Source organism: Rhinoderma darwinii, chromosome 12 (assembly GCF_050947455.1).
Source record: "Rhinoderma darwinii isolate aRhiDar2 chromosome 12, aRhiDar2.hap1, whole genome shotgun sequence".
NCBI classification, from domain to species: Eukaryota; Metazoa; Chordata; class Amphibia; order Anura; family Rhinodermatidae; genus Rhinoderma; species Rhinoderma darwinii.
Window position 1 is genome coordinate 59,992,961 of NC_134698.1, and position 26,953 is coordinate 60,019,913.

Sequence of the window (26,953 nt, forward strand, 5' to 3'; positions counted from 1 at the left end):
ACCAGGGCCTCATTGTTCCATAACAGTTCTCCCACCAGGGTGCGGAAGTGGATGGCGTATTCGCTCACGGAGGTGTCTCCTTGGCTTAGGTTAATCAAGGAAGTCGCTGCAGATGAGACCCGTCCAGGCTCCTCAAACACCATGCGAAAAGTCCGGAGGAAGCCATGGAAGTCACGGGTCTCTGGTCCTTGTCTCTCCCAGATAGGGTTCGCCCATTCAAGAGCCTTGCCAGTGAGAAGAGAGACGATGAAAGCGACCCTTGCGCCATCAGACAAAAATGTCCTAGTATACAGGCTGAAGTGGATCTGGCACTGGTTCAAAAATCCACGACAGGTACTTGCATCTCGTCTCCATCTTAGCATTCGGAAGTGGCAAAGAAAAACGCAGGTCGACGCTTCCAGGAGGTGTAGTCTGAGGATCAACACTACCAGGAGGTGTAGTAGGAGGAACGGCAGCTCGTGCCTCCTGCCGACGTGCGAGAATGTTCAAAGCCTGGAGGAGTTGGTCCTGTCGTGACTGGAGGTCTAGCATATCCGCCCGCATCTCTTGTGACGTCGTCATAGTCTTGGATCGACCAGCAGGGTCCATGGCCTGAGCTTACTCTCACGTAGGGTTCATGGACCCACTGGGCCATACCACCTTGGCGGTATGGCAGCTGGCCAACAGAGCGCAGGTCAGTGTCTATAGTTTATATAGGGTACCTGTGGCAGCTCGGACAGTAGCAAGGCAGGCTTACCAGGAACTAGCCAGCAGGTAGATGTCAAGCGTGGAGAAGCAGGACAGGCGTGGTATACAGCACAGCGCGGCTACAGCTAAGCACGGCACTAGCTCAGGATACAGGAACAGGGAACACTGGGAGCAGGAAACACTAGGGGACTTTTTGCAAGACAGACTTGGAATACAACAACAAAGATCAGGTGTGGGAGGATGGGGCTGGGACCTTCTTATAGCCCAGGGTGCTCTGGAGCAATTAGCTCAATCACCAACATGCGTGCGCTCTGGCTTCTTAAAGGGAAGGTGTCATGATTTTTGTATATATATATATATATATATATAATATTGCTTTTAATAAATAATAAACAAAAATTGTATTTATTAGTGTTGTCACATTCTAATTTTTACTGTGTTGAAACTTTTACTTCTCTATGGGGGCTGCCATTTTTTTTCATCTCTGTATGTGTAGATTAACAACACATACAGAGATGGAATACGGCATGGCATGAAACTCACTGCATGTCCTATATTGGTGCGTTTTCGTGGACGTCGACGCTTATTGAAGTCTATTGGTGCGTGAAAAACATGGACCGCACACAGGGATGACATCTGCGTGCTGTCCGTGTGTCACGCATCAGTTGCTAAAGAAATGCAGAGAAATAAAACCAAAAAAAAGAAGTGCCTGCAGAGTAGAATCCCAGATGTGAAAACGGACACCATACGGTCCGTTTTTTGCGCACGCAAATCGGACTCGCTCATGTGAATGTAGCCTTAGGTTGACGTTCTGAGATGAAATAGAGGACATGGCGGTATAATATGATTTTTGTTTATTATATCATTCAAGTTTTATATGACCCGTCTATCAGAGGCGCAAAATGTCCACAATCCACTGTAAGCCAAAGTGGCAGCTTTGGGCCACAGCACTTTTATGGTACTCGCTGTCATTGCTATGGGGCTCTGTGGCTTGCACTAGGTCTTGAGGAAACGCTGGACATGTACCATCCATGTCCTATATCGTGGACGGACGTTTGTCCAATGCCATAACCGCAGCCACGCCGCCCCGACCCTACTAAGATGACGTTATCAGCCGCGCCTCCGGATTGACTAGACGCACAGGCCCCGCCCCTAGATCCGCGGTGCATGCTGGGCCCAAGCGAGCGCTCTGCGGCGTGAGTGCGGCCTAGTAGTGGAGTGTAATCCTGTCTCTTATACAAACACCGACGGTGCACAGGCGCTAGAGACGCATCGGACGTGGCGAGTTTTCCTCACGGTCTAGAAAGCGAAGAAGCGGCAATTTCTTTTCCTGGCGAAGCGACCCCTACCCAGCTGGGGTGGGTGAGTACGGTGGACCACACTTGGGCTCTCCAGACTGCAATGCGGGGTGTCGGCGAGGTGGTTGGGGTAGTCTGAGGGATTCATCAACCCTCATCTCACTCAGGTGATATATCGAAGGTTACATCAGGGGGGCAGAGACTGGCGCTGCTCATATTCCGCCATCCTCTCAGACCAGTGTCCCGGCCTCCCAGCTCGTGTGCAGGCACAGGCGGGTGTCATGGCGGGAATCACGCCTTCCCTATTGGTATACAGTGATTGTTGTCCCGGTTTACTTCATTGTCCCACTCCTTTGTGTGTAGGTGCGGGCCGGAAATAGAGGTCATACCCTGTGTACAGACTGCTGTGAGGAGACTTGTAGTGTGAGTGAAGTCACTCGGGAAAAGTAAAGCCGTTGCCAATAGCAACCAATCAGATTTCAGTCTTTATTTTTTTGGGAAAATGAAAGCTGGTACATGATTGGTTCCTTTTGCCAACTGCTACAATGCTCATTTCTAATACTTAAAATCTCCCCATAACGTGCTTTAAAGGGGTATTCCCATCTCGTACATTTATGGTCTATCTACAGGCTATGGCATAAATGTCCCATAGATACAGGTCTAACCTCTGGGACCCGCACCTATCTCTATAACGGGTCCCCCTGACCCCAGTCCAACCTTCTGTCTCTAGGCTCTGGCAGAAGCTACGGAAACAGCGTAGCAAGGCGAGCTAAGCTGTTTCAGTAGAATCAGAAGTGACAGAAATGTGTGGCTCACTGTGCTACGCTGTTTCTATAACTTAATTTCACTTGTATGGGAGTTCTGGAAACAGCATAGCAAACCGCGCTCGGCTATTTCAGGAAAATCCGGCCACTAAGCCCAGCCGCATTCACATGGCTGCATGTTTTGTTTTATTTGACTGTGAGCAATGTACAACGAGGGACTGTGGCATAATTTTTTAATTCAAGTATGTTGACGTCCCCCTTTTTTTTTTTTTTTTACTTTACGGTCACCCAAGTCACCCCTTCTGCTCTTACTACATTTCAGTGGGCTCCATAACCACATGGCTCCATAGACCTAGTAGGGTTGAAAGGGGATTTTGTCGTTCTCTGTAGGGACATATGTGGTGCCATCTTGCAGTCCGTTGAAATTAATTATAGGGTTATTCCCAGAATCGACAATCATCGATTATGAGAATTCACAGGTTAACTCATAATTGTTGAATCGCTGCGGCACTCGCCGCCATTGTCGATTCTGGGACAATCATGAACCAGTTTTTGTAGCATAAGCAAGTTATTATCAGTCTGACAAATAATTGAAAGAACTGCAACTTTATTTGCTTAAAACTTTGTTCGATAGAATATTTTCTTAATGCTGATTGACACAAATCATTTGGCCGGACATAAGGGTATGTTCACAGGCAGTGTTTTCAGGCAAATTTCAGGGCGTTTACGCCTCGAAAAATGCCTGAAACGGAAGCTGAACGCCTGCAAACATCTGCCCGTTGAAATCAATGGGAAAAACAGCATTTAATTTATATGGGGCGTCTTTTTACGCCACTGTTTTAAAAAAAATGGAGCGTAAAAAAGAGTGCATGTCACTTCTTGTGACGTTTTTTGGAGCTGATTTTCCATTGAACGTTATGAAAAACGCCTTAAAAGAAGCTTAAAAAACGCCTGAGAATCAGGTTTTGTTTTCTCTGAAAACCGCTCCGTATTTTCAGACGTTTTTTGTTAAGCATGTGAACATACCCTAAGGGGGAGTTCACACTGAGTTTTTTTACGCAGAAAGCGCGCCTAAAAACTGCCGAAAATGCCTCCCATTGATTTCAATGGGAGGCGGAGGCGTTTTTTTCCCACCAGCGGAAAAACCGGCTCACGGGAAAAAGGGACATGCCCTATTCTTGGGCGGCGTTTACACCTTGGACCTCCCATTGACATCAATGGGAGGCAGAGAAAGCGTATTTTGTGGCGTTTTATGCCCACGACGCTCGATGGCCGCGGGCGAAAAACGCCACGAAAATCTGTGTACAGGCAGAGCTCAAATCTGCCTCAAAATTCCAAACTGAATTTTGAGGCAGATTTTCCGCCTGCAAAAAACTGAACATAGCCTAAGGCTATGTTCACACGGAGTATTTTGGGGGAGGAATATCTGCCTCAAAATTCCGTTTGGAACTTTGAGGCAGATATTCCTCTCCCTGCACGCCGATTTTCGCGCAGTTTTTCGCCCGCGGCCATTGAGCGCCGCGGGCATAAAACAGCGCGAAATACGCTTTCTCTGCCTCCCATTGAAGTCAATGGGAGGTCAGAGGCGGAAGCGCCCGAAGATGGGGCATGTCGCTTCTTTTTCCCGCGAGGCAGTTTTACTGCTCGCGGGAAAAAGACGCCGACGCCTCCCATTGAAATCAATGGGCGGCGTTCTCGGGCCGTTTTTGCCGAGTTTTGCGACGCGGTTTCCGCGTCAAAAAACTCGGCAAAATACTCCGTGTGAACATAGCCTTAAGAGTTCTGTGTTGTCAGATGTTTTTTATCTTTGCCATACAGAACTGATGAAGTTGTGCACCTGCCCGTACCTGAACAGACGCTGCATGCAATGTTTCTCTGTCAATCTCCGTAAGATGTCCGGCGGCATTAATGATGCTACTGAACACTGACATTAATGGGACAGGAACTGCAATCCAAGGCGCAGCCACTACGGACGTGTAATGCTCTGTGCCTGGTAAACTATGACGAGGCCACAGCATCTGTTGCCGCGGCCCTTTCAGTCAGCTGATTGTCGGGGTACCGGGAGTTGGACCCCCACCGATCAGATAATGATAACCTAGGCCATCAATATAAACGATTCAAAGTACCCCTTTATGGCCCTCTCACATGGACCAATGATGGGGTGTATGAGCGTTTGTACTAGCGCTCATTTCCCATCATTGCCCGGTTTTAAGTGATTTAATGGCAGTCCATTGGTTATATTCTCTAATTTATTTTGGTTTGTTTATTTTTTAACAGGTCGGTACTATAAGAATGTCTTACCCGCCACATCTTAACAGGCCCCCTATGGGGATTCCAACTCTCCCTCCGGGTATTCCGCCCCCACAATTTCCAGGTTTTCCGCCCCCTCCTGGTAAGTGAAAGTCGATACAATGATAGACTATTAGGGGGTGGGGGAAGCCCCCGTCCAAGACACACCTATAGAGCATGTCACGTTTTAAAAAAACAAACCAAAAACGCGTGTTTTAATGCCCATAGGCCCCATGCACATGACCGTGCCCGTAATCGCGGTCCACCATTGCAAGCACGGGCGTCTGCTGACGGCCGCCCACATTTTCAGGCCGTGCTCCCATACTTTGTATCGGAGCACGGCCCATAAAACACAAAAATACGGACATGCTCCATAATTCCCGGCACAGTTCTACGGCGCGGACACCCATCCGTAGCGATACGGAAAGGTGTCCGCGGCCAATAGGACCGAATGGGTCCGTAAAACCATGGACTGTGTTAACTAACATCTGACCTCTGCATTTTTAACAACCAAAAAAAGTCATGAAAAACATGAGCTAAACAGCTTTGTGTTTTTTTTTGTGCATCCAGGGCACACAGACGCTATTCATGTAGTTTACCGCACTCCTAGTCCAAGACTTAAAAAGTTAGTGTGCTGCCGATAATCTGTTACATCACAAAGCTGTCGTGGTCATCACCAAAATACACAAATATCTTATCCATATAAACAGAACTAGCGAAATACCATTCCTTTCCTTGCTGGCATTTGATAGTATCAGAAATAAGCTTGTTTAACAGATCCAGTCTTTAAAATTTTAATTTCTCTTATTCGCCTAGTGTCAATAAAGTCTATTGACGTTTTATACCACGCCTCTTTCCTATAGTAATCGATTTCTGTATTTTGACTAGTTATTTTATTATTTTTCCCCTTTTTGCTAAAACATAACTTTTTTTTTTTTTATTTACCTTTTAAAATGTTTTTGATTTATTTTGCAGGTACTCCAATGATTCCTGTACCAATGGGTTTAATGGCTCCAGGACCAACTGTACGTTTACTTTGTACTCTTCACTTTGTCTATTGTAATGATTTAAAGGACACTTCTGTGGAGATTCTATTTAGTCAGTGGAGGCAGCTACTTTTTAACAGCTTACTGGTTATGAAAACAGTTTTTAGCTGGCCATACACTTCTCTATAGGATTAAACATACATACTTGCCTGATCCAAGTATGCATGTTTACAGGAGAAGTTTGAGAGAGCGCTGTCGACCAAATTCTCATTTGGCAATTTTTCTTTGTTCCCCTTCTATTTGAAGAACAGCTGTTTAAATGGCTGCTGGCCGAACCGGCAATTATTCCCCCTGGGGAATAAGCCGCTGCCTGACTCCTGGTTTATCTCCTCAGGGATTGAAGGATCGGTCATATTGAAATTTAATCTGACGATCCTTTTCTCCCCCAACACCTGCCATTGGGGGGAGAGTCAGGAACACCACCATACACATTAGTTGTCCGGTTTAGCCAAAATCGGCAGGTTCGGCCAACTGTCATCCATATGTATAGGTACCTTTTATGTTGCATTATGTTGTCAGCATGTGCTTTGTTTGATTTGACAGTATATATAGAGATAACATTGTGCATTGTTAAGTAGTAAAACTATTATGATGAAAGTGCTTTTAAAAATGAGCGAGAATATTCCCATAATGTTACAACATATGTTCAGGGTTTAATCCTTTTTGTAACCTTATTTTTTTTTTTCCCTTACCACAAGGTTTTGTTGCCAACTGTACCTATGGTTGGGAAACACATGGGTCCTCGAAAAGACCTAATGGGCATGAAAAATAAGGAAAATGATGAGAACAGCGGGCCTACAACCACTGTTTTTGTAGGAAATATTTCAGAAAAGGCCTCCGACATGCTTATTAGGCAGCTGTTAGCTGTGAGTATCTCATTGCAGTTATTGGTGTGCATATATTTTAGCTTTGCAGTCTATTAAATTGTATGTGATTAATATGCATCTATGTCGGCTTCTGAGCCGAAGTGAAAACCCCCTTAACGAAATCCGACGTACTATTACATCGCTGTCGTTAACGACATAACTAAACGTGGTGCTTAAAGTACGGGCTTAGAAGCTGAGCCCACGCCATCACCAGTGGGTGTCAGCTGTATATTACAGCTGACACTCTGCTGCAAGGCCAGGACCGGTGCTAGCTCCGATCCCTGCCATTAATCCCTTAGATTCCAAAATCAAAAGTGATCGCAGCATCTTAGTGGTTTGTAGCCGATCGACATCACAGCCATGTGATCACAGGAGTGCCGATGGTTGCTATGACAACAGGAGGCCTAACAATGGCCTCCTGGTCTGCCTCGTATGGTAGCCCATTAGGCCCTGCCCTGAGGTGGAGCCTAATAAGCTTGTTGTCAGTGTATGACTAACCGCTCTAATGCATTGCACTACGTGGGTAGTGCAATGCATTAGAATAAAGATCAGAGGTGCAGGACTTCAAGTCCCCTAGTGGGACCAAAAAAGTTGTACAAAAGTGTAGAAACTTTTATTTTAAGTAAAAAAAAAAAGAATGCCTTTTTTTTTCCTATGTCTTTTATTTATAGGAAAAAAATAGAAAATGTTAAAATAAACAAAACGACCCAAACAATGAAACTAATGTTATTTATTTTTCCCGCATGGTGAACAAAATGTGGGGTCAAAATGCTCACTACACCCCCTTAAAATGTCCCAAGGGGTATTTTTTTCCAAAATAGGAGTTGCTACTTGGGGATTTGTTTTATTATTTGACCTCAGAGCCCTGCAATTTTGGGCCAATGGTGTAAAAGTCACCAGACTAAGCCCCAAATGCGCATGATGTTAACTTCTGATCCCTATCATATGGCCAGGCAAATTATAAATGCCTTGAGGTGTGGCGTTTCTAAAATGGGGTCACTTCTTGTGGGCTTCCACTGTACTCTGGTACCTCAGGGGTATTGCAAATGCGACATGGTGCCCAAAGACCAAACCACCAAAGTCTGCATGCCAAATAGCGCTCCCTCCTTTGAGCCCTGCCTTGTGTCCAAACAGCAGTTAATGAGCACATGTCGGGTATTGCCGTACTCGGGAGAGTTTGATTTACAAATGTAGGGGTGCTTTTTCTCTTTTTATCCCTTGTGGAAATGAAAAAAATTAATGTTTTATTGGAAAAAATTTCGATATTCATTTTCACGGCCTAATTCCAATAAATTCTGCAAAAGACCTGTGTGGTCTAAATGCTCACTCTACCCCTGTGTCCGGCTTATGTGTCCGGCAGCTCCATAGAAATGAATGGAGCGCCGGGCACACTTGTGTGCATGCGTGACCGGCGCTCCGTCCATTTCTATAGAGCTGCTGGATACAGACCCAGGAACTCCCAAGCTTCTCATGGAACACTTCGGGGGACTTTCGGTTCCCCGTTCTCCTTATCACTGGGTCCCAGCGGTCCGACCCCCAGCGATCACATGTGTACCCTATCCCATGTAGTTTACCAAATGGGGTCACTTTTAGGGGGTTTATACTGTTTTGGCCCCTCAGGGGCTTTGCAAACACGCAAAGCAAAGTTGTGCTCTTTCCCTTCTGAGCCCTGCTGTGTGTCCAAACAGCAGTTTATGACCACTTATTACCACATATGGGGTATTGCCGTACTCAGAAGTTTGCTTTACAAATGTTGTGGTGCTTTTTCTCTATTGTGAAAATTTAAAAATCGGAGCTAAAACTTCATTTTATTAGAAAAAACGTACCTTTTTAATTTTTATGACCTAATTCCACTAAATTTCAGCTAAACACCTGTGGGGTCAAAGTGATCACTATACCAGTAGATACATTTCCTGAGGGGTGTAGTTTCCAAAATGGGGTCACTTTGGGGGTGTTTCCACTGTTTTGGCACCACAAGACCTCTTCAACCTGACATGGTGCCTAAAATATATTCTAAAAAAAAAGGCCTCAAAATCCACTAGGTGCTCCTTTGCTTGTTAGGCCTGTGTTTCAGTCCATTAGGACACTGGGGCCACACGTGGGGTATTTAGAAAAACTGCAGAATTTGGGCAATAAACAGTTACACTTCTCTGGTAAAATCTTCTGTGTTACAGAAAAAAATGGTTATAACAGATGTTCTGAAAAAGCAAAGGGTAAATAAAAAATTTTTCTTAACTTCTGTGAAACGCCTAAAGGGTTAAGAAACTTTCTAAATGCTGTCTTGGTGCAGTTTTTCAAATGCGGTGATTTATAGGAGGTTTCTAATATATAGGGCCCTCAAAGCCACTTTAGAACTGAACTCGTTCCCAAAAAAAAAAGGCTTTTAAACTTTTGTGGAAAATGTGAGAAATTTCTGCTAAAGATCTAAGCCTTGTAAAGTCCTAAAAGTTAACAAAAGTTAAATGTTATGCCAACATTAAGTAGACATATGGGGAATGTTAATTCGCAACCATTTTGTGTGGTATAACGATCTTTCTTACAAGCAGAACTTTAATTTTTGCAAATTTCATAAAAATGTTGGTGTTTTTCACAATTAAACACAATCTGTCGACCAAATTTTACCACTAACTTAAAGTACAATGTGTCACTAGAAAACCATCTCAGACTTGCTTGAAAAAATAAACATTCCAAAGTTATCACTTTAAGTGACACATGTCAGATTTGAAATCATTGGCCTGGTCCATAAGGCCAAAACCGTGTCCTTAAGGGTTTAATTTATTTCTATTTATGCCCAAAGATGATGTATGCTCGCGCTTCACTTACTTTAGGAAAAAAAATAAGTTGTTTTTTGTTTTTTACCCCCTCTGTAGAAATGCGGTTTGGTGTTGAGCTGGAAAAGAGTCCAAGGGGCATCTGGGAAGCTTCAAGGTAAGTGTGGTATGTAAATCCTCCTTATTTTACTCATTTATTTGATTAAACATAAATCTTGTAGAAGTGTTTGTTTTTCTGCATGTTCATAGCATTTGTGGTATAGCTCTCGCATGTTATCCAGGAAAATCTCTGTACAGAAGCACCTTTAGACAGTCACCATCCCCCAAAAGCCATTTCAGTTTTTTGCTTTTTTTTTTAGTCCCCATAGGGGACTTGAACCATCATTGGATCACTTGCACGATATACTACAATACTAATGTATTGTAGTCTATTGTGATTTTTACAGGCTCCTATTAAGCCCCCCGTGGCTTAACCACTTAGATGTCGCAATGACTATTGACTACGGGGTTAAACGAGCTGGATCCCAGTCGTTGCAAAAAAGTGTCGGCTGACATCTCAATCTTATCCTATATAGTCTCTTATGTAAAGTTATTACCTGTTTGTTTTTTTTGGGGGGGGGGGGGGTTCTGCAGTTTTCTGTATATTTTATGGTCTCTTAGGTTGCTCACCACTAGATCACTGCAATATGAGTCTGCATCAGTGGATTGGTTGGAATTACTGACCGGGTGTAGTAGCATCCATAGTATTAGGGTGTTTTTTATTGGTATATTTATGGTTGCACAGTACTATTCTATGGACACTCTTCCACCATCAGTTCTCCTCTCCCTATTCCCGTCCTGCTGGAAAATGGCTACTTAAATAGCATCTAAAGATTGTTGCCACTCTGTGGGTATACCTGTCAGTTCATTCATCTTCTCCACTGGGAGCTCTGACCACAAGCAGAGAGTGCTGTCAGCTTTGTCCTCCTTCACTGCGTTGTTAGTATAACAGGAGCAAGCACTGTACTAGGTGAATGAAACAGAGCATTGCTCTGTGTCTCGAAGGCTCCTGTTTCCGGTACTGGAGCCAGCCGCATTGTTATACTGCACGCTCTAGTTCTGGGGTCGTGTGCCGCTGAAACAGAGCGTTGCTCTGTTTCATTCTTCCTATTCACTGATTATGTAACGCTACTGACTCCCGTACCGGGAACAGGAACTAACATTGATACATAGTAGGTGAATGCGAAAAATTAAACATAGCCTTGATATGTGTCACGATGGCTCCTGTCCCTGGTACTGTAGCTGTGGCAATATAACATGTTGAAATGGGAATAGGGCATTTACTGGTTCAACTCAAAAAAGGAAACTCCTGATGCTGCATACATGACTGTATATATCGGCATCAGGAGGGCGCAGCAAGCTGAGCCTCTTGTCACGTGAGGTAAAAGCATAGTCCTGCCCACAAAACGGGCTCAGCAAGTGGACAAGGAGTGTCAGTGCAAGAAAATGAAAATAAGTAATAATTTTAAAGCCGTGGATTGGGTTATATTTACTGTTAGATGTGTGGGCAACAAAAAAACTTTGAGTGGGGAGACTAGAATAATCCTTTCACAAGTTGGACACCATTCTCTCGCACCATTTCATTATTGTATAGAATCACTATGTTAACCATACTAGTTGATGACCAGATTTCCAGGTGACTTTTCGGAATAAAATGTTGGGTTCACATGAGGAATTACATTATTTCTGGCCATTATATGACTTCTATATGGTATTTTTTTAGCAGTTTCCGTTCTGCAGACTCTTTTAACCGCTATGTGTGCAGTGTATGGCAGACAGAATAGCAAACAGAACATTGTGCACCCCAATCTCTCTGTATCTCACACATAGAAGCAGTAGCAGCATGGAAGACATCATACAGCAGTAATGAGCAGTGTACCTGTGAATCCAGCACTGGGGTGAGATATAACACTTACCAGAAGCTGCAGCAGCATCTGTGTCTCTGCCTCTCACTCTGTTCCTGCTCCCTCCTCCCCTTCCTTCTCCATAGACTTTTATGAACAGCTGTAACCATATATCTGGGTGAGCTGATAATCTGTCTTGTCTTGAGGAGACTGATTTAGCAGTAAATTCAGGAGGTGAAAATTTGGGAGAGGGGAAAGAGGAGCCTGGTAAGTGCAGAAAGAGGCTTTTTTTCTTTAATAAGATATATTTCGTAGTTTGTTTGCTTATACTATTTATTTATGCAAAGTTTGTTAAAAAGTTAGTAACCAGTTAACCTAAAATGTATTTTGTTCTTTCGCTACAGCCTTTGGGTTTTGTGAGTATAAAGAACCTGAATCTACTCTGCGAGCATTGCGGTTACTCCATGATCTACAGATTGGCGAAAAGAAACTACTTGTGAAAGTAGATGCCAAGACTAAAGCCCAACTGGATGAATGGAAAGCAAGCAGGAGGGCTTCTAATGGGGTAGGTAACACATATGGTTTTTGGTTTTATTATTAGTCAGCCTCTACTTTATGCATTCGTGATGCTCTTTATGTAGTCATGCTGGAGTAGGTCCCTCTAAATAAAGGAAAAATCATATTGAATTTGCACCAAACAAGAGGATTTCACTACTTGTAAACTTTGAGTGTTTGTATTTTGTGCCATGCCATTCAAATGTTCCTCATTTGGCGTTAGGAGAGATGTCATTTTAGAAAGTAATAACCGATGGGTGAGTTTGTTTTTTTTGTTTTTAAATCATTTTTACTTAATTTTAGAATGCCCGTCCTGAATCCGCTGTAGATGAAGATGATGACCTTGATGAAGAAACAAAGAGACGGGATGGAGTTATTAAAGGTGCAATTGAAGTCCTGATAAAAGAGTATTCCAGTGAGCTGAATGCTCCATCTCTAGACTCTGACTCGCACCCTAAAAAGAAAAGAAAAGATAAAAAGGAAGAATTATCAGTAAGTAGATTATTGTGTGTAGATAAAGGTCTAGTTAGGCCTGATTCACACGAACGTTGTATACGTCTGTGTGCTGTGAGTGAAAACAACGGACAGCACACAGACCTACGCAACTCAATGGGGCTATTCAGACATGTGTGATTTTTCACGCAGCAGGTTTCCGTTGCGTGAAACTCACTGCATTTCTATTTTGTTTTTTGCGGATCACACACCCGTTGAAGTCCAGGGGTGCGTGAAAATCACGGACAGCGCACAGACGTCTTCCGTGTGCTGCCAGTGATTCATGCACCATTTTCTAAAGAAAGGCAGAGAAAATAATAAGTAAATTAAAAAATGTGCACCAACCCTGACATAAAAAACTGATGTCACATGAAACACACACACTGATGCCACATGGAATTGCAACGCAAGAAAAACGCTGCAGTTTTTTACATGAGCAAAACGGACACGTTCGTGTGAATCTAGCCTTCTACTGATTATCCCATTTAAATCTATTCAATACTTAAAATTCTGTTATTTGTAGCAGGAAGACATAAATGCAATTGAGATGGAGGAAGATAAGCGAGACCTGATATCCCGCGAGATCAGTAAATTCAGAGATACACACAAGGTAATGTTTGTTTTTGTTCTTTTCTGATAAAATGTGCTCCTTACAGATTCGAGAACCACATAGTTTTAACACAAGCACCATGCTTAATGTGTCAGAAGATAAATGTAGACCTTAAAATTCAGCGTTGTGTATCCTTCCTAAATAGTGATTGGCATTAACCATTGCAATGCGCTGTTATGGTCAGTAATGTTATCAGCTGATTGTACTCGGCAACAAGAAACTGACTAAGCTTTTGTCCTCAAACGAAAGCTGAGCATTTAAATATTTAAAGCCACCTCACCACCATATATAGCCTTACCTTTAACAACATCATACTTAATGTTTTGAAGAACTAAATGAGTAAAAGGCTTTCTACATGCTTTTAGTGAATCAAAATAGATCAGTGGTTTCCACATTTGCCACAGTTAAGATGCATGGAAGATATGTAAATTCCCTAAAAAGCTAATCTATTCATTGACCCCCACCATTATGATAGAGATCATATGGTGACTAATGCAAGATGAAACTCAGCTTGGAAAGTTACATGGAATATGAATGTAAGTATGAGCTCCTGTTTTCTTTACTATATTTTTCGGATACCCCCTCTGAAAAATGTGCAAAGTGGCAACTGGCTTGGTTATTGAACTATTTCTGAGAATTTTGTTTGGATCTCTTGTGCACTGTGGGTTTTTAACAAATGTAGACGAGCTGTTTATTTCACTCTGGCAATAATGCGGGCTAGCATTTTTAGCTTTAGGGCCGGTTCACATCAGCATTTGGGTTCCATTTCGGCTTTCCGTACATCGGTTCCTCTGACGGAAAATTTGAACAGAAACTAGCTCTTCTTTTTGCATTACCATTGCTTTCAATGGTAACCCTTCCATTTCAGTTTTTGTTCTGTAAAGTTATTATTATTTTTTTTTTTCCGACCGCTATTGTTTCTGTGAAAAAACGGAAACTTTACGGAATGGAAACAAACTGAAATGAAAGCATTACCATTGATAGCAATGGTAATGCAAACGGAAGCTATAGTTTCTGTTCATCGCTTCGAATGGTTGAACGGAACCCGAACGCTGATGTGAATAGAGCGCTTAAAAGTTTTATTTTTTTCTGAGCTGTGTTTATTGAGGTATTTAAGACATGTCATTTTTCCACCTGACAAAAGTACACAACTATATATTTCTGTATTATACCTTCTTGCAGAAGTGTATTAAAAACAATATTCTTGAAAATACAATAGTATTGAATCAGTATACATGGACTTTATTTGCTATTGTTTATTATTTATTTGTATTGTTCAGTTCTGGAGTTTAGAGAAAAGTGTACGGGCTCTGCTGTGTTTGATGTAGAGCTGATGTAGCACAGTGAACCTTTGCATGTTTGGTAGGGATTTCTAAAATAACACTGCGGCCTCCTTATGGCTGTCAGGGTATGAGTAATGTAGGGGGTGTCCATTTACAGCACTGATGAATCTGAAGACCATCAGGTAAGATTTTTCTATTCGCTATCTATCTTTCTGTCTGATGTGAATTCTATTTACCCTATTCATTCCCCCTATGCCTTTTTTTATTTTTTTATTTTTCTAATACTAACAAAGTGCAAATAAAACTACACATACATACATATAAAAGATTAGTCAAACATTGTTCATATTGGCCATTGCTTGGCTGAAGATCTAGCTTTTATTTCCTTACACATACAGTAAATATTACAACCCCTAGTTTTAGGATTTATAAAATCCTTTCATGTAATATTTGGATCATCACATGAAACTTGGATCTTCTAGAAATTAAAATGTAAGTATTGTTAATGCTGGTGGAGATACTTAACAGTTGTAATGCCTGAAAGAGGTAAGTTTCCAAAGAAATAAAGTACAGTTCCAAAAGTAGTTCTATAACTTAATTGGAAACAATGTGTACAAGTCTCCTTTGTGTGTTTTTATTATTCATTTTCATTTCTTGTCATGCTTGTGTTGCTAAAACACACTAGGCTTATACCATTGGGTCATGACCCACCTGCATTTGCACTGAGTCCCTTCCCTTCTGTCTGTGTCTCTTTTCTATTCCTTCTTACCTATACGTACTCATAACCGGGATCCAAATCCGGCTGGTTGTAAAGGTAAGATATCTTTCAATGATTTATTTGAATGTTTTGTTTTTTTTCTGTTGAAGAAAGAAAATGCGATGTTTGTATTGTTGTAGTTAATTTTTTTTATAACCTGAGATTGAAGGGGTGAAAAGTCATTTGTTGGTAAATGCGATAAAGTCTAAACTATGTGATGCGTAGACATTTGTACACCTAGAATGGTCTTGTCTGTCTTTGAAAATGTACTTGCTCTTCCTCCCAGAATCATAGCTTGTAGGCAAAGTTAATCCCGTGTTGGAGAGCCATGTCCTAGCACATCATCTGTAAGTTTATTCAAAACAATTGCTAACCAGGATGGATATATGATCTGTGGATGTCTTATTTCCAATGTGTTCAAGGTATTTTGGGCATAGACACACACTTTTTTTTTTCCACAATAAAAGAATTGATATTTTTTTTGGCCATTACTATGGGACGAATGGATACCCCTGTAGATTCCATGTCGCAAGTGATTTCCAACCTTCCTGCAATTTCTATGTTTAGCATCATTCTGTGAAGAGCTAAACCAACATTTGTAAGTTTGCTGACGTTCCTAGTCTTTTTGTAGGTAAATGTTGCCATTGTATTTAATCAACATGCCCACCAATTTATCCAGGTAGAATTTGGCGTCGGATAGTGTACTTAAATCTTTTAAAAGTCAACAAGTACACGCTTCATGTTCTTATTCTTGTTTTTATTTTGTTCTCAAAAGCAGCATTTCATGTTTGCAGTTCCGTTTGTTTAGTTTGTAGCGGAGAATACCATCCAAAAAAATTGAATATCTAAATGTCTGCCACCCTTTGTCTCCACCTATTTGGATTTAAACTATCTTTCACCTCCGGAATTTCTTGAGTTCAAGAGCCATTACAACTTTGACCACCCACCTCTGATAATAGCGGTTGTTGAGGGTGCTCTATGAATGTGTGTGTTTTGATGTGCTGGGATTAAAGGGGTTATCCGTAGAAACAAAACACTTGCCTATTAATCTTGCAATGAGATTTAAACTTCCCAATGTAGTTGAATTTTCACGTGATCCTGGAAGCTCAGTAGTTTACAGATGCAAGATAACGTGCCAACGCAACCCCACGTGACTTCTTGTTTCCTACTCGCTCCCGGTGGTGTTGGCGTATCACCAAACACGTGACCTAATGGGACTAGAACTGTGACTGCTCTTGTTGGGTTGACTTTTTGGGGAGACCGTACAGGGAGAAGGTGTGGGGGGGGGGGGATTAGGCTCCAGAGGGCACAATTGCATGACCGGTTATGTAATACAGCAGCAGCACTAGTTGGAGCACTTGGTGAAAGTGGAGGAGTGTTTATGTTGCAATATCGGGGGTAGGTTTTTGGATATAATATAAAAAAAATAATAATAATTTTGGGTTGGGGGGCCGTTTGACAACCCCTTTTAAGTTTAACCTACCTTTTGAATATTTTTATATTCATGTCCTGAATCTTAGCCACTATGTAGCCTGTAATTTATTGCCTCCCTTTTTTTTTTTCTTCTCCTATTACTGGATATGAAGTGCTGCTTTAACTTGAGCCCTGGATCCTTTAGAAACCATGGTTGGAGATTGCTGGTCCTCGTACCTATATACTTCTCGCACGGAATCTAGTCTTGTGCCTTTTTTTCTTTTTGCTACACGTTTTGATGGTCTTTTTTTATTTACATTTTTTTTATTTAAAATTTTGTCTTTAGATAATTTTGCATTAATATATTCTGTCTCTTTTCATAGAAACTGGAAGAGGAGAAGGGCAAAAAGGAAAAGGAGAGACAAGAGATTGAGAAAGAACGAAGGGAAAGGGAGAGGGAACGTGAGCGAGAGAGAAGAGAGCGAGAAAGGGAAAGAGACAAAGAGCGTGAGAAGGAGAAAGAAAGAGAGCGGGATCGTGACAGAATCAAAGAACGAGACAGAGACCGGGACCGTGAAAGAGACAGAGATCGTGACAAGGAAAGAGACCGTGGAAGAGATCACAGTAAGGATCGAAGTCGATCAAGGTATGTCTACGCTTGTAATACTTAGTCATTGTATGTATCTCTGACTATATGGCCTTATCTATGCTCCCCCCTCCCCCCCTCACTTTTCCTCTTTTATTTGGTGCTAGAAATTGAGTCATTCCTTTATGGCAAAGACTTTTTTTCTAATGTTTTGGGATTTTATAGTGCATTACGTTTTACTGGTATTGAGTAAAGAGGATTTTTTTTTAAACTATCGTGGTGTGACTTTATGCACTTTATGGTTTAGCAGGTGAATATTGGTCTCAAAATAAGTGTTGCTAAAATATACATACTTTAAAAAGGGTTGTTTCATGAAGAGAACGCCTGTCCACCTGCTTTATTAGGACATTTTCCTTACTTAGGACTCTCCTCTGAGCCAGAATGGAGAGGCGTTCTACTGAACCCGGCCCGTCCATGCATTATATGGACAACAGGTTATTGGTAATGTCGGACCAGATGTGGTTTCTCCTGGGATTACAGAGATGGTAGCGGAGGTTAGAAAAGGCCCGTCTGCAGTTGCAGATGTTCATAAAGTTCTCTTCGTGAGATCACCCCTTTTAATTACCGGCCCTCCAGTAGTGTCTCTAATGTTGAAATATGAATGAAAACACAGCAGCTATTAAAACTGAAAGATTCTAATTCTACTTTATGTTTAACTTGTGTTTGTTGTTCAGGGAGAAAAGTAGAGACCGGGATAGGGAGCGGGAACGTGAGCGGGAACGAGAAAGAGAACGAGACCGAGAAAGGGACAGAGAAAAAGAGAAGAAAAGAGACCGGGAAGAAGATGAGGAAGAAACTTATGAGCGACGAAAACTAGAAAGAAAATTGCGTGAAAAGGAAGCCGCGTACCAAGAGGTAAATGTTTGACCATCAGCAGGAAGGCATAGTTTTGTTTTATTTGCATTTCAACATTTTTACAAATAGTCTTATTCCAATGAATGCAGTGCCATGTTTAAACCACCTTTTCTTTGTAGCGTCTTAAAAATTGGGAGATCAGAGAGAGGAAAAAAGCTAGAGATTATGAAAAGGAAGCTGAGCGAGAGGAAGAAAAACGCAGAGATATGGTATGTTCTGTGAAGTGCAAATGTGTAATTTGACTGTTCCAAGCCATCATCCACCCCGTCCTCGTTGTGTTAAGTATTAAAACTTTTTCCCTGCTTTATTAACAGGCAAAAGAAGCAAAAAGATTAAAGGAATTTTTGGAAGATTATGATGACGACCGAGATGATCCCAAGTATTACAGGTATTTTTATTTGTGCGCATATTCTATAGGTTTCCAGAAATACAAACGCCATTTACTATATCAAAACTGACATAAGAGGAGTAGTAGTGGTATGAGTTTTCTAATGTGCATTATTTCTTTATACAGAGGTAGCGCGCTCCAGAAAAGATTAAGGGACCGGGAAAAAGAAATTGAAGCAGATGAACGGGACCGAAAACGAGAGAAAGAAGAGCTTGAGGAAATCAGGCAGCGGTTGTTAGCAGAGGGACATCCAGACCCGGATGCTGAACTTCAGAGGGTCTGTATTTAACAATTTTGATACATATAAAATAATGTCATTTTCTTTATTGGCTTCATTGTTTAACTAATGATCAGTAAAGGTGTTAGTTAATAAAAAAAAGGGTTGACCAGTTGTGTAAATGCCTGTATAACAGCCTCGTTTATCATTTGAGATTTATTATGCTTATTACAGTTCTGACATGTATCTGTTGGAAATTGGTAGGATGTGGTTCCTATTGCCACTTTTAGTAAGACCACATAAGTTCTAAGGGAATAAATTGCTTCTGTGTTTACATGTGATTAATTCTGAGAAGACTAAATAATCTTTTGCTGTTCAGCATTCGTATATGTATGTATGTTTTGCATTCTGAAACTATCATTGTTGGTTAAATGCAGATGGAGCAAGAAGCAGAAAGGCGAAGACAACCACCACAGATTAAACCACAGCCTGAATCTGAAGAGGAGGAAGAGGAGAAACCCATCAAAGAGGAAAAGCATGAAGAACCTATTGAGGAGGAGGAGGAGGAAGAACCTGAACCAAAACCCTGCCTTAAGCCCACTATGCGGCCTATCAGCTCTGCCCCGTCTGTCTCTTCTGGTAGTGGCCATGCCACTCCCAATTCCCCAGGGGAAGAATCTCCTTGTGGTATTATTATTCCGCATGAAAATTCACCAGAGCAGCAACCACAAGAGGAATACCGACCAAAAATAGGTCTTAGCCTCAAATTAGGTGAGTAAAAACTGTTTACACTTCTGTTTCGGGCAACTATAACATTAAGGCTCGCTTTTTAACGAACTGACATTTGTAGGTCCAAAATTTTGTGCTGAGTTTTTTATAGCAGTTTCTTCAGAGAGCGTTCTAAATCCCCTGCAAAGATCGTGTTAAATGATCAAACTCTGGCTGACTTCAGCCACCACTACGGAAAGCTTAGATGTTTTACAGCATACTCTTTTATTGAGTTCAATGTATAAACAGTATTCCGTAAGCTCCAATGCTCCCTCTAGTGGTGGCTGCAGGCAGACAGAATTCTAACATATAACTGTTTATGCAGGGTATTTGGATAGCTGTATCAAAGAAAACGAACTGTTATGTAGATATATTTAGAGGTTAATTCTTATGTGCTTTAGGGTGGATGTTAACGTTAAGGGTTTTTTCAGTATATTTTTTAATTATAGAAAATTCTAGTTGGGTTTTTGACTAAATGGATATTGCTTTCTTTCAACAGGCACAATAACTGCATAAATTGCCAAACGGGATTATGAACTGTATCTTATAGATGGGCCTAAATTTTTAATCTTTTCTACTTCCTTCTTTTAAATTTTAGGCGCTTCCAGCAGTCCAAGCCAAATAAATGTTTCTAAAAGAAAGAAACTTCCAGTAGATAGTGTTTTCAATAAGTTTGAAGATGAAGATAGCGATGAGGTCCCTCGGAAAAGGAAACTGGTACCACTGGATTATGGTGATGACGACAAAGCTTCTGCCAAAAATAATGTGAACACTGAAGAGAAACGCAAACATATCAAGAGTCTTATAGAGAAAATCCCCACAGCTAAACCAGAGCTGTTTGCTTATCCTCTGGACTGGTCCATTGTAGACACTGTGAGTGTATTTGTATGGCATTCAATCCCCTTGAGTGATTATTTGAAACTTATGTACTACCGAACCCTTCATGCAAATAACGTCACGAAAAGCTTAGAATTCTAATAAGGGGTCTTCTGGAGTATATGTTTCTAACATGGGACCTATAGGCAACATATGTCATTGTATGCCTGCCCAGTGGCATATGTCAGGCAATACGTCTTTTGGAAGGCTCAGACGTGATGTAAACAATACTTAAAACATGAAGCTTCCCGTTTGTCACTTTTAGGGTATGTGTTAGGCTTTTCAGTTGTTTTGCTTCATCATAAGAGCAGAACAATGAAAAATTGGAGCCGATTGACACGTAGCCCGATGGGACACATTGACTACGCTATTTTCTCCGGGAAAGACTGAATCTGATCGTTGTGAACATTGTCTTACCATTATTCCTTACTGGTTTATAATTCTCATGTTGAAGGTCTCCATCATCTGTACATTGTTTTAAAAGTTAAACCGCAGTCTGTATTAGGATCTGTCAGATTTTTATACTGCCCTCTCTGAGGGCAGAATAAAGTAGGGGCATATGCTAATTTTATCGGTCTGTCACTTGGTCTGTAATTTGCAGTTGATTGGGAGAACTTGGTTTACATTTGCGATGAACAAACACTGAAGACCTGGAGTCCAATGATACGCATAAGATTCACTCTACAGCTATTGATTGACACATTTCTTCCCATGCACAGTAATAGGGAGAAATGGGTCAATCAGTGGCGGGAGGAGAACGAATGTCATGCATATCATTGGACTCTAGGTCTCTAGGTCAAATATAACCTGTAAGTTCTAAACTACTGCAAGTTGCCAACTAAGTGACAACCTTACACGTTCAGACAGGGCAGCATGAAAATCTAACAGATCCACTTTAATTGTACACCAAGATGCATAAAAAAAAAAGACCATATTTTATCTAAAAGACATGTTTTACAGCGCTTTATAGTTTGCATTGCAGTTAGGCGAATTCCTTTTTAAATTGTGAAATGCAACAAAAAAGTGTTTATGGATCGGGATGCTGTTCATATTCATGACTTGTAGCAACGTATTAAACATTTTCTCTCCCCTCTGATCCACTCAGACGTTAATGGAGCGAAGAATTAGGCCATGGATCAATAAGAAGATCATCGAATATATTGGTGAAGAAGAAGCTACTCTCGTTGATTTCGTTTGTTCCAAAGTAAGTAAAATGAAGCAACAAGCTGATGATCTTTATACAGGTACCTCAGTCATTTTTAGGACAGCCGGGGTGTAAAAATACTACGTAAAGTGGTGTTCGTGTCCATCCACTGTCATCTGACCTATCTTTCGGCCCAATGCTTGGATCAGCCAGGCATGCGTGTTTATATCTATAGGAAGATTGAGATAAGCGAATGCCAGACACATCTAGAAGCGCTTTTCTCTCCAGGGAACAGAGTCAGGCATGCTGTTGAGCTGCCCTGCTATACATTTGGGGGTCAAATCGGTGGGATCAGCACACTTATCTAATTCTTATAGGCAGCTTAACTTGAGACCTGGGGTTCCAGATGTTCAGAATGTTAGACTTTTTTTTTTTTTTTTTCCTTCACTCAGCTGTTGTCCTCTTGACATCCTGCAGTCACCGATGGAGATCTTATAGAACGCAGCCCGGTTACTGCACGATAACCTACGCAGCAAGAATGCTAATGGACCCTGCTGCTTAGTTAGTTACCAGGCCTGAATGCTGAGCGTTCCCCAGTAAATTACTTGTTTTGTGATTGGAGCTTTTAGGTGGAGTTATGTCACCAAAATGTTTCTGATCTGTTTGCACTTAACATTTCAGAATGTTGTAATAGGCATATTTTATACTATGTGAGGATATTATTTTTTATAACTATGGTTCTCACAGATTCAGTAAAGAATGCCAGACAAAACAGCGCTGCATGCCACGCGCTATTTTGTCTGGATAAAACGACGGACACAAGGGTGGAAACCCAAATGAAGCCATTAAAGTTAATTGGTTCCATAAAGCGCCGTTAGTGTCATGCAACAGATCGGCGTTTCTGGTATTTTCGTGGTTTTACTCCTATGATGGAGCAGGATAACTACAAACACTTAATGCAGATGTGAACGAAGCCTTACACTGAATGTTATTGGGCAAAGTCCTCACTATAGTTCAAGCCTGTAGCCTCACTAAGACAGACAAACCTCTCAGGCCTGTTTTATGTTAATTTCGGCATATTTACAGGAACCAGAAGCCCCCACCAAAGTTAGCGAGAACTGTGGGGGTGGGGGATATGTCTTCTAGCTAGTAGGTTATTTTACTTTTCTCATTAATTCCTATCTGACTTTTCTTTTTTGCATGGTAGGTAATGGCTCACAGTTCCCCTCAAAGCATTCTAGATGATGTTGCCATGGTGAGTTTTTTTTTTGTTTTGTTTTTTCTTAATATGTTTAACCCAGTATTTTTGTGAATTGTTAAAGGACATCTGTCACCAGGTTTGCTGCCCTATCTGAGGGCAGCATAAAGAGGTAGCAGAGACACCGATTCCAACGCTGTATTACTTGTCTATGATCAGTAGCTTTTTTTTTTAATAACTTGATATGTTATTTCAGAACTTCATGACAATCAGGTCTGACCGTTCGGATCACCACTTTATCATTCAAATGAAGTGGCTGTATACTACGGCCAATTTATTTATAACCTCATATCTTCGCAATTACCCTTCAAGACATATTTTCAATATAAACGTGTTCATTTTAAATATGATTTATGTTAAATCAAGAGATGTGTTAGTGAGTTGGTGGATATATATATTTTATACACACTCCAGATGGTTAAAGGCATGGTGTCGCCCCAAAAACATGTTTTTTTTTTTAAATTTAAACATTTAGTGTGTGGGTGATAAAACATTGTTCAAATTTTTTTTATTTTTTTCGCGAGTCAGGAAATATTATAAATTTTTTCAAATTTATAATACTACCCATTTTTGGTCACTAGATGGAGCTGTTTGGAGCTAGTTCCCAAAATTGCAGCATTGCAACATTGGGTTAAAAGCTATCGCTCTAGTGAGCGCTCAGCATCCCCCCCTCCTTTATCCTGGCTAGTGCCGGGATAAACGAGGGGTTTGAAAGGTTTAACCTGCTACACTGTGCGTCGCCATTTTTTGAGGTAACCCACAGTGTAGTAGGTTTACATGCAGTAGTAAACACACACAAACACTAACATACATTGAAATCGCTTACCTGCTCCTGCCGCCGCGGCCCGTCCGCTCCCTTTGCTGCCGCTGTTCCATGTGCACTTGTCCGGAAGCCGCGACCGGAAGTAGTAATATTACTGTCCGGCCGCGACTTCCGGTCCACAGGAAAATGGCGCCGGACGGCGCCAATTTCGAATAGGACTGTGTGGGAGCGGCGCATGCGCAGTTCCCACACAGACGCCGTACACGGCAGTCAATGGGACGGGAGCCGTTCGCAGTCCCTATGGGACTGTGGCTGCCGTATTCCATGTCTGTGTGTGTCGTTAATCGACACACACAGAAATGGAACAAAAAATGGCAGCCCCCATAGGGAAAAAAAAGTGTGAAAAAAAGAAACAGTAAAACACAAACACACAAATGAAAATAAACGTTTATATTAAGGCACTAACATCTTTAACATATTAATAAAATATTTGTGATGACACTGTTCCTTTAAAGAAGCACTCCACTTTATTTTTTATTGCACCCGCCCATTTGTACATTGGTGTTTCAGTGGGGTGCTTTGTGCAAAAATACTTACCGATCCCCTCAACTTGTCTTTTTTGGGTCCAGCACCGCTCATGTGATCTTCCCCCTGACTCGTCTGGAGTGTCTGTGCTTTTGAATAAACCGGAACTTAGGCTCTCAATGTATTCCTATGGGAGCCTTACGGTTTTCTGAAAAGCAGCAATTCCAGACCAAGTCAGACTGAATATTACGTGAGCGGCGCTGGACCCGAAAAACTACAAGATGCGGGGATCGCTAAGTATTTCTGCAGACAGCAGCCTATTGAAACACCACTGTACAAATGGAGGGTGCAAAAAAAATAAATAAAGTGGACTGCTTCTTTAAACCTAAGCTTCCCGAATAGTCATGCATGAAATAATGTAAAAGGAGCTCCGTCCATAACTGAAAATTTCAGTAATCCATTTTTATATTTTTTATGGGATAACCTAAAATGCAATTTCTTTTCCCTCCCACAGGTTCTGGATGAAGAAGCAGAAGTATTCATAGTGAAAATGTGGCGGTTACTAATATATGAAACAGAAGCAAAGAAAATTGGTCTTGTGAAATAAAGCACACTGGCTTAAAAAAAAAGAAAAAAATAATCCATATGGCGCCATTACATCTTTGCTGTCAGTAGGGCCACTAAAACATTGAGGAACAATAAGTTGCAGCCCCAGAATCCAGCAAAGTTGTTCATAACCCCAGTCATCATACACATGTAAGGTCTGGACTCTTGTGTACAGAATGTGATTTTATTTTTCTTTAATAGTAACTTTTCAGCTATTGAACTCTTAGAGATCATCATTCTAACAGTATTTAGGCACACAAGTAAGCCAGTGGGGTAACTGGTACGGTTTAAAAACTGCAGCTACTGTACAATGGGATCTTCTGGTGTTTTTCAAGTCCATGCTCATGTACATATTAAAATTTCCAATTTTTGCAAACTGTTTGCACTTATGTTCCATGCCTGTTATACATATGAAGAACAAACTTGATTCACTTGTGACTTTTAGGATTTGAAGACTAGTCCGCTTTCCTAATTTAAAGGAACTCCACTTCACTTTTGTGTTAATCGTACATTGCAGAGAGAAATGTGATCTCCAGGCCCCTTATTCGTCATGCCTGGTTTCGGTCGGCACTGTTCTTTGTGGCTATGGGGAGCACAAGATGCTACCTGCCAACAATGAGGCTCTCTCTCCCTGGTGTTTCTATAGTATACTGCCGCCCACATTTTGTGATTGTGATACATATCGCTTAATGCCTAAATTCCAAGCCAGCAAGGTATGTTTACACCTCTAAGCATTTTTAAGCCATATCCCTAAGGTCTTGCGCACACAGGGCTGTTTTGGTGCAGTTTTTGCATTTGTTAGCCAAAACCCAAAGTGAATTCTAAACCGAAGCATAAATGAAATGTGTATTGCTTTCTTTTTGGATCCAATCGTGATTTTAGATTTAAAAAGTTAAGACACGCATACAAAACCTGCACCAAAACCGTACTGTGGGGCTGAATTAGTTTTTGCTTCTTGTGAACACCTGAGTTGTAATACCTTTAAAAAAGGGCTGCAACGTATTGTCTTATCAACATTTCTTGTGCTAAATTTTTACTCTTTTTTTTTTTTTTTTTTTTTTTTTTTTTTTTTTTTAACGTCCTTTTATTTAACATGACTAGCCAAACAAAAAGTTTGCTGTTAAGAAAATCTTTTGTTGTCCAAAAATCCAAGTTTGTGGGATTTTTTTATTTATTTTTTTTTTAAATCCTTTCAATCAATACAGTCACAGATTTCCATTTGATGTGTTTTTGGCAATAAATGTGGAACAGATAATTACATTCTCAACCACCCGCTTAAAGGAGGGTGAGGGGTGGGAGAAACTGTTCACACTTGACTCATCCACGACTGATTTTTAAAAGGCCAAGATCACGCTCTAAATACCCTGTTATGGGATCTGAAGTCCAGTGGAATTCTCTTTTGGGACAGTATGATGCCTTTTTTTGGGGAATGTCCATTGTGCAGTTAATAATCTGCTTCCTACATCAGCATGTACTAGGGTTAAACACTGTAATCCCAATTCACAGATGAGTTATGGGTTGCTAGATCTTGCTATTTGCTATACGTAGTCGTAATGTACAGCTGACCAATATTTATTTTGTATTGGAACTGATTTAACAATTGAACCTGAACTGCTGTTTTTGTAAAACTGCTGCAATATCAGTTATTGTATTTAAAACATTGGTTTGTCTAAAATGTGGAAGCTGTGATCTGATTGCCAGACAACTTGCATTTGGAACTGTCAAGCCCTTGCAGGCTTATTCTGTAAATAATTCAAACATTAAAGTGTATATATTTGATACGTGGACTTAGATTCTTAATAGGTTTCCATCTCCATGTAATGCTTGAAAATCACTGAAGTTACAGCAATTATTCGCAATATATTAAAATGGATGTGTCCGCTCTTCTGACATGTCTAAATCAATACGTGCATTCCCAACAGAAGAGTTCCAGAGCGTCTGTTCAGAGATATCTGCATTGTCATTCCTCTGTTAGGGCGGGTACCCACGGCTCGGATACGCTGCATAAAAGTCCTGGAACCCGTAGTACGTTCCGTATAAAAAAAAAAATTAAAAAAAAAAGCACATCGGGGAAGATGTTGCTAGTGCGTATCTTTGTTTTTTCCCCCGACTTTTTTATTTTTCATATAAAAGTAACAATCAAACCTGACACGGTGTGAAATACACTGCACATTGACTCAATGTAGCGATAAC

The 26,953-nt window shown here is 41.1% G+C and overlaps 1 protein-coding gene across 3 annotated transcripts; it reads left to right on the plus strand.

Moving 5' to 3' along the window:
• The first annotated feature begins 1,822 nt into the window (after nt 1–1,822).
• Nucleotides 1,823–26,539, plus strand: RBM25 (RNA binding motif protein 25). 3 transcript variants are annotated; one of them, XM_075844420.1, is made up of 18 exons: nt 1,823–2,049; nt 5,027–5,141; nt 6,014–6,063; nt 6,783–6,950; nt 9,821–9,887; nt 12,009–12,169; nt 12,463–12,651; nt 13,175–13,261; nt 17,098–17,360; nt 18,035–18,215; nt 18,335–18,424; nt 18,530–18,603; nt 18,730–18,880; nt 19,258–19,591; nt 20,187–20,461; nt 21,570–21,668; nt 22,816–22,863; nt 24,669–26,539. In XM_075844420.1, the coding sequence occupies exons 2-18, from the start codon at nt 5,042–5,044 to the stop codon at nt 24,759–24,761; spliced, it is 2,430 nt and encodes an 809-aa protein (XP_075700535.1). In that variant the 5' UTR covers nt 1,823–2,049; nt 5,027–5,041; the 3' UTR covers nt 24,762–26,539. The 3 variants fall into 3 exon arrangements, with proteins under 3 accessions (XP_075700535.1, XP_075700537.1, XP_075700536.1); XM_075844422.1 differs by having other exon boundaries at nt 9,821–9,878; XM_075844421.1 differs by having other exon boundaries at nt 1,823–2,045.
• Nucleotides 26,540–26,953: the final 414 nt, after the last annotated feature.

What these genes read in the sequence shown, in the direction of transcription:
- RBM25 (XM_075844420.1), top strand. Translation starts at nt 5,042, where the DNA reads ATGTCTTACCCGCCACATCTTAACAGGCCCCCTATGGGGATTCCAACT. An exon ending in GAAGCTTCAAGGTAAGTGTG is followed by an intron (nt 9,888 to 12,008) that starts GTATGTAAATCC and finishes CTTTCGCTACAG; the next exon opens with CCTTTGGGTTTTGTGAGTAT. An exon ending in TTCTAGATGATGTTGCCATG is followed by an intron (nt 22,864 to 24,668) that starts GTGAGTTTTTTT and finishes TCCCTCCCACAG; the next exon opens with GTTCTGGATGAAGAAGCAGA.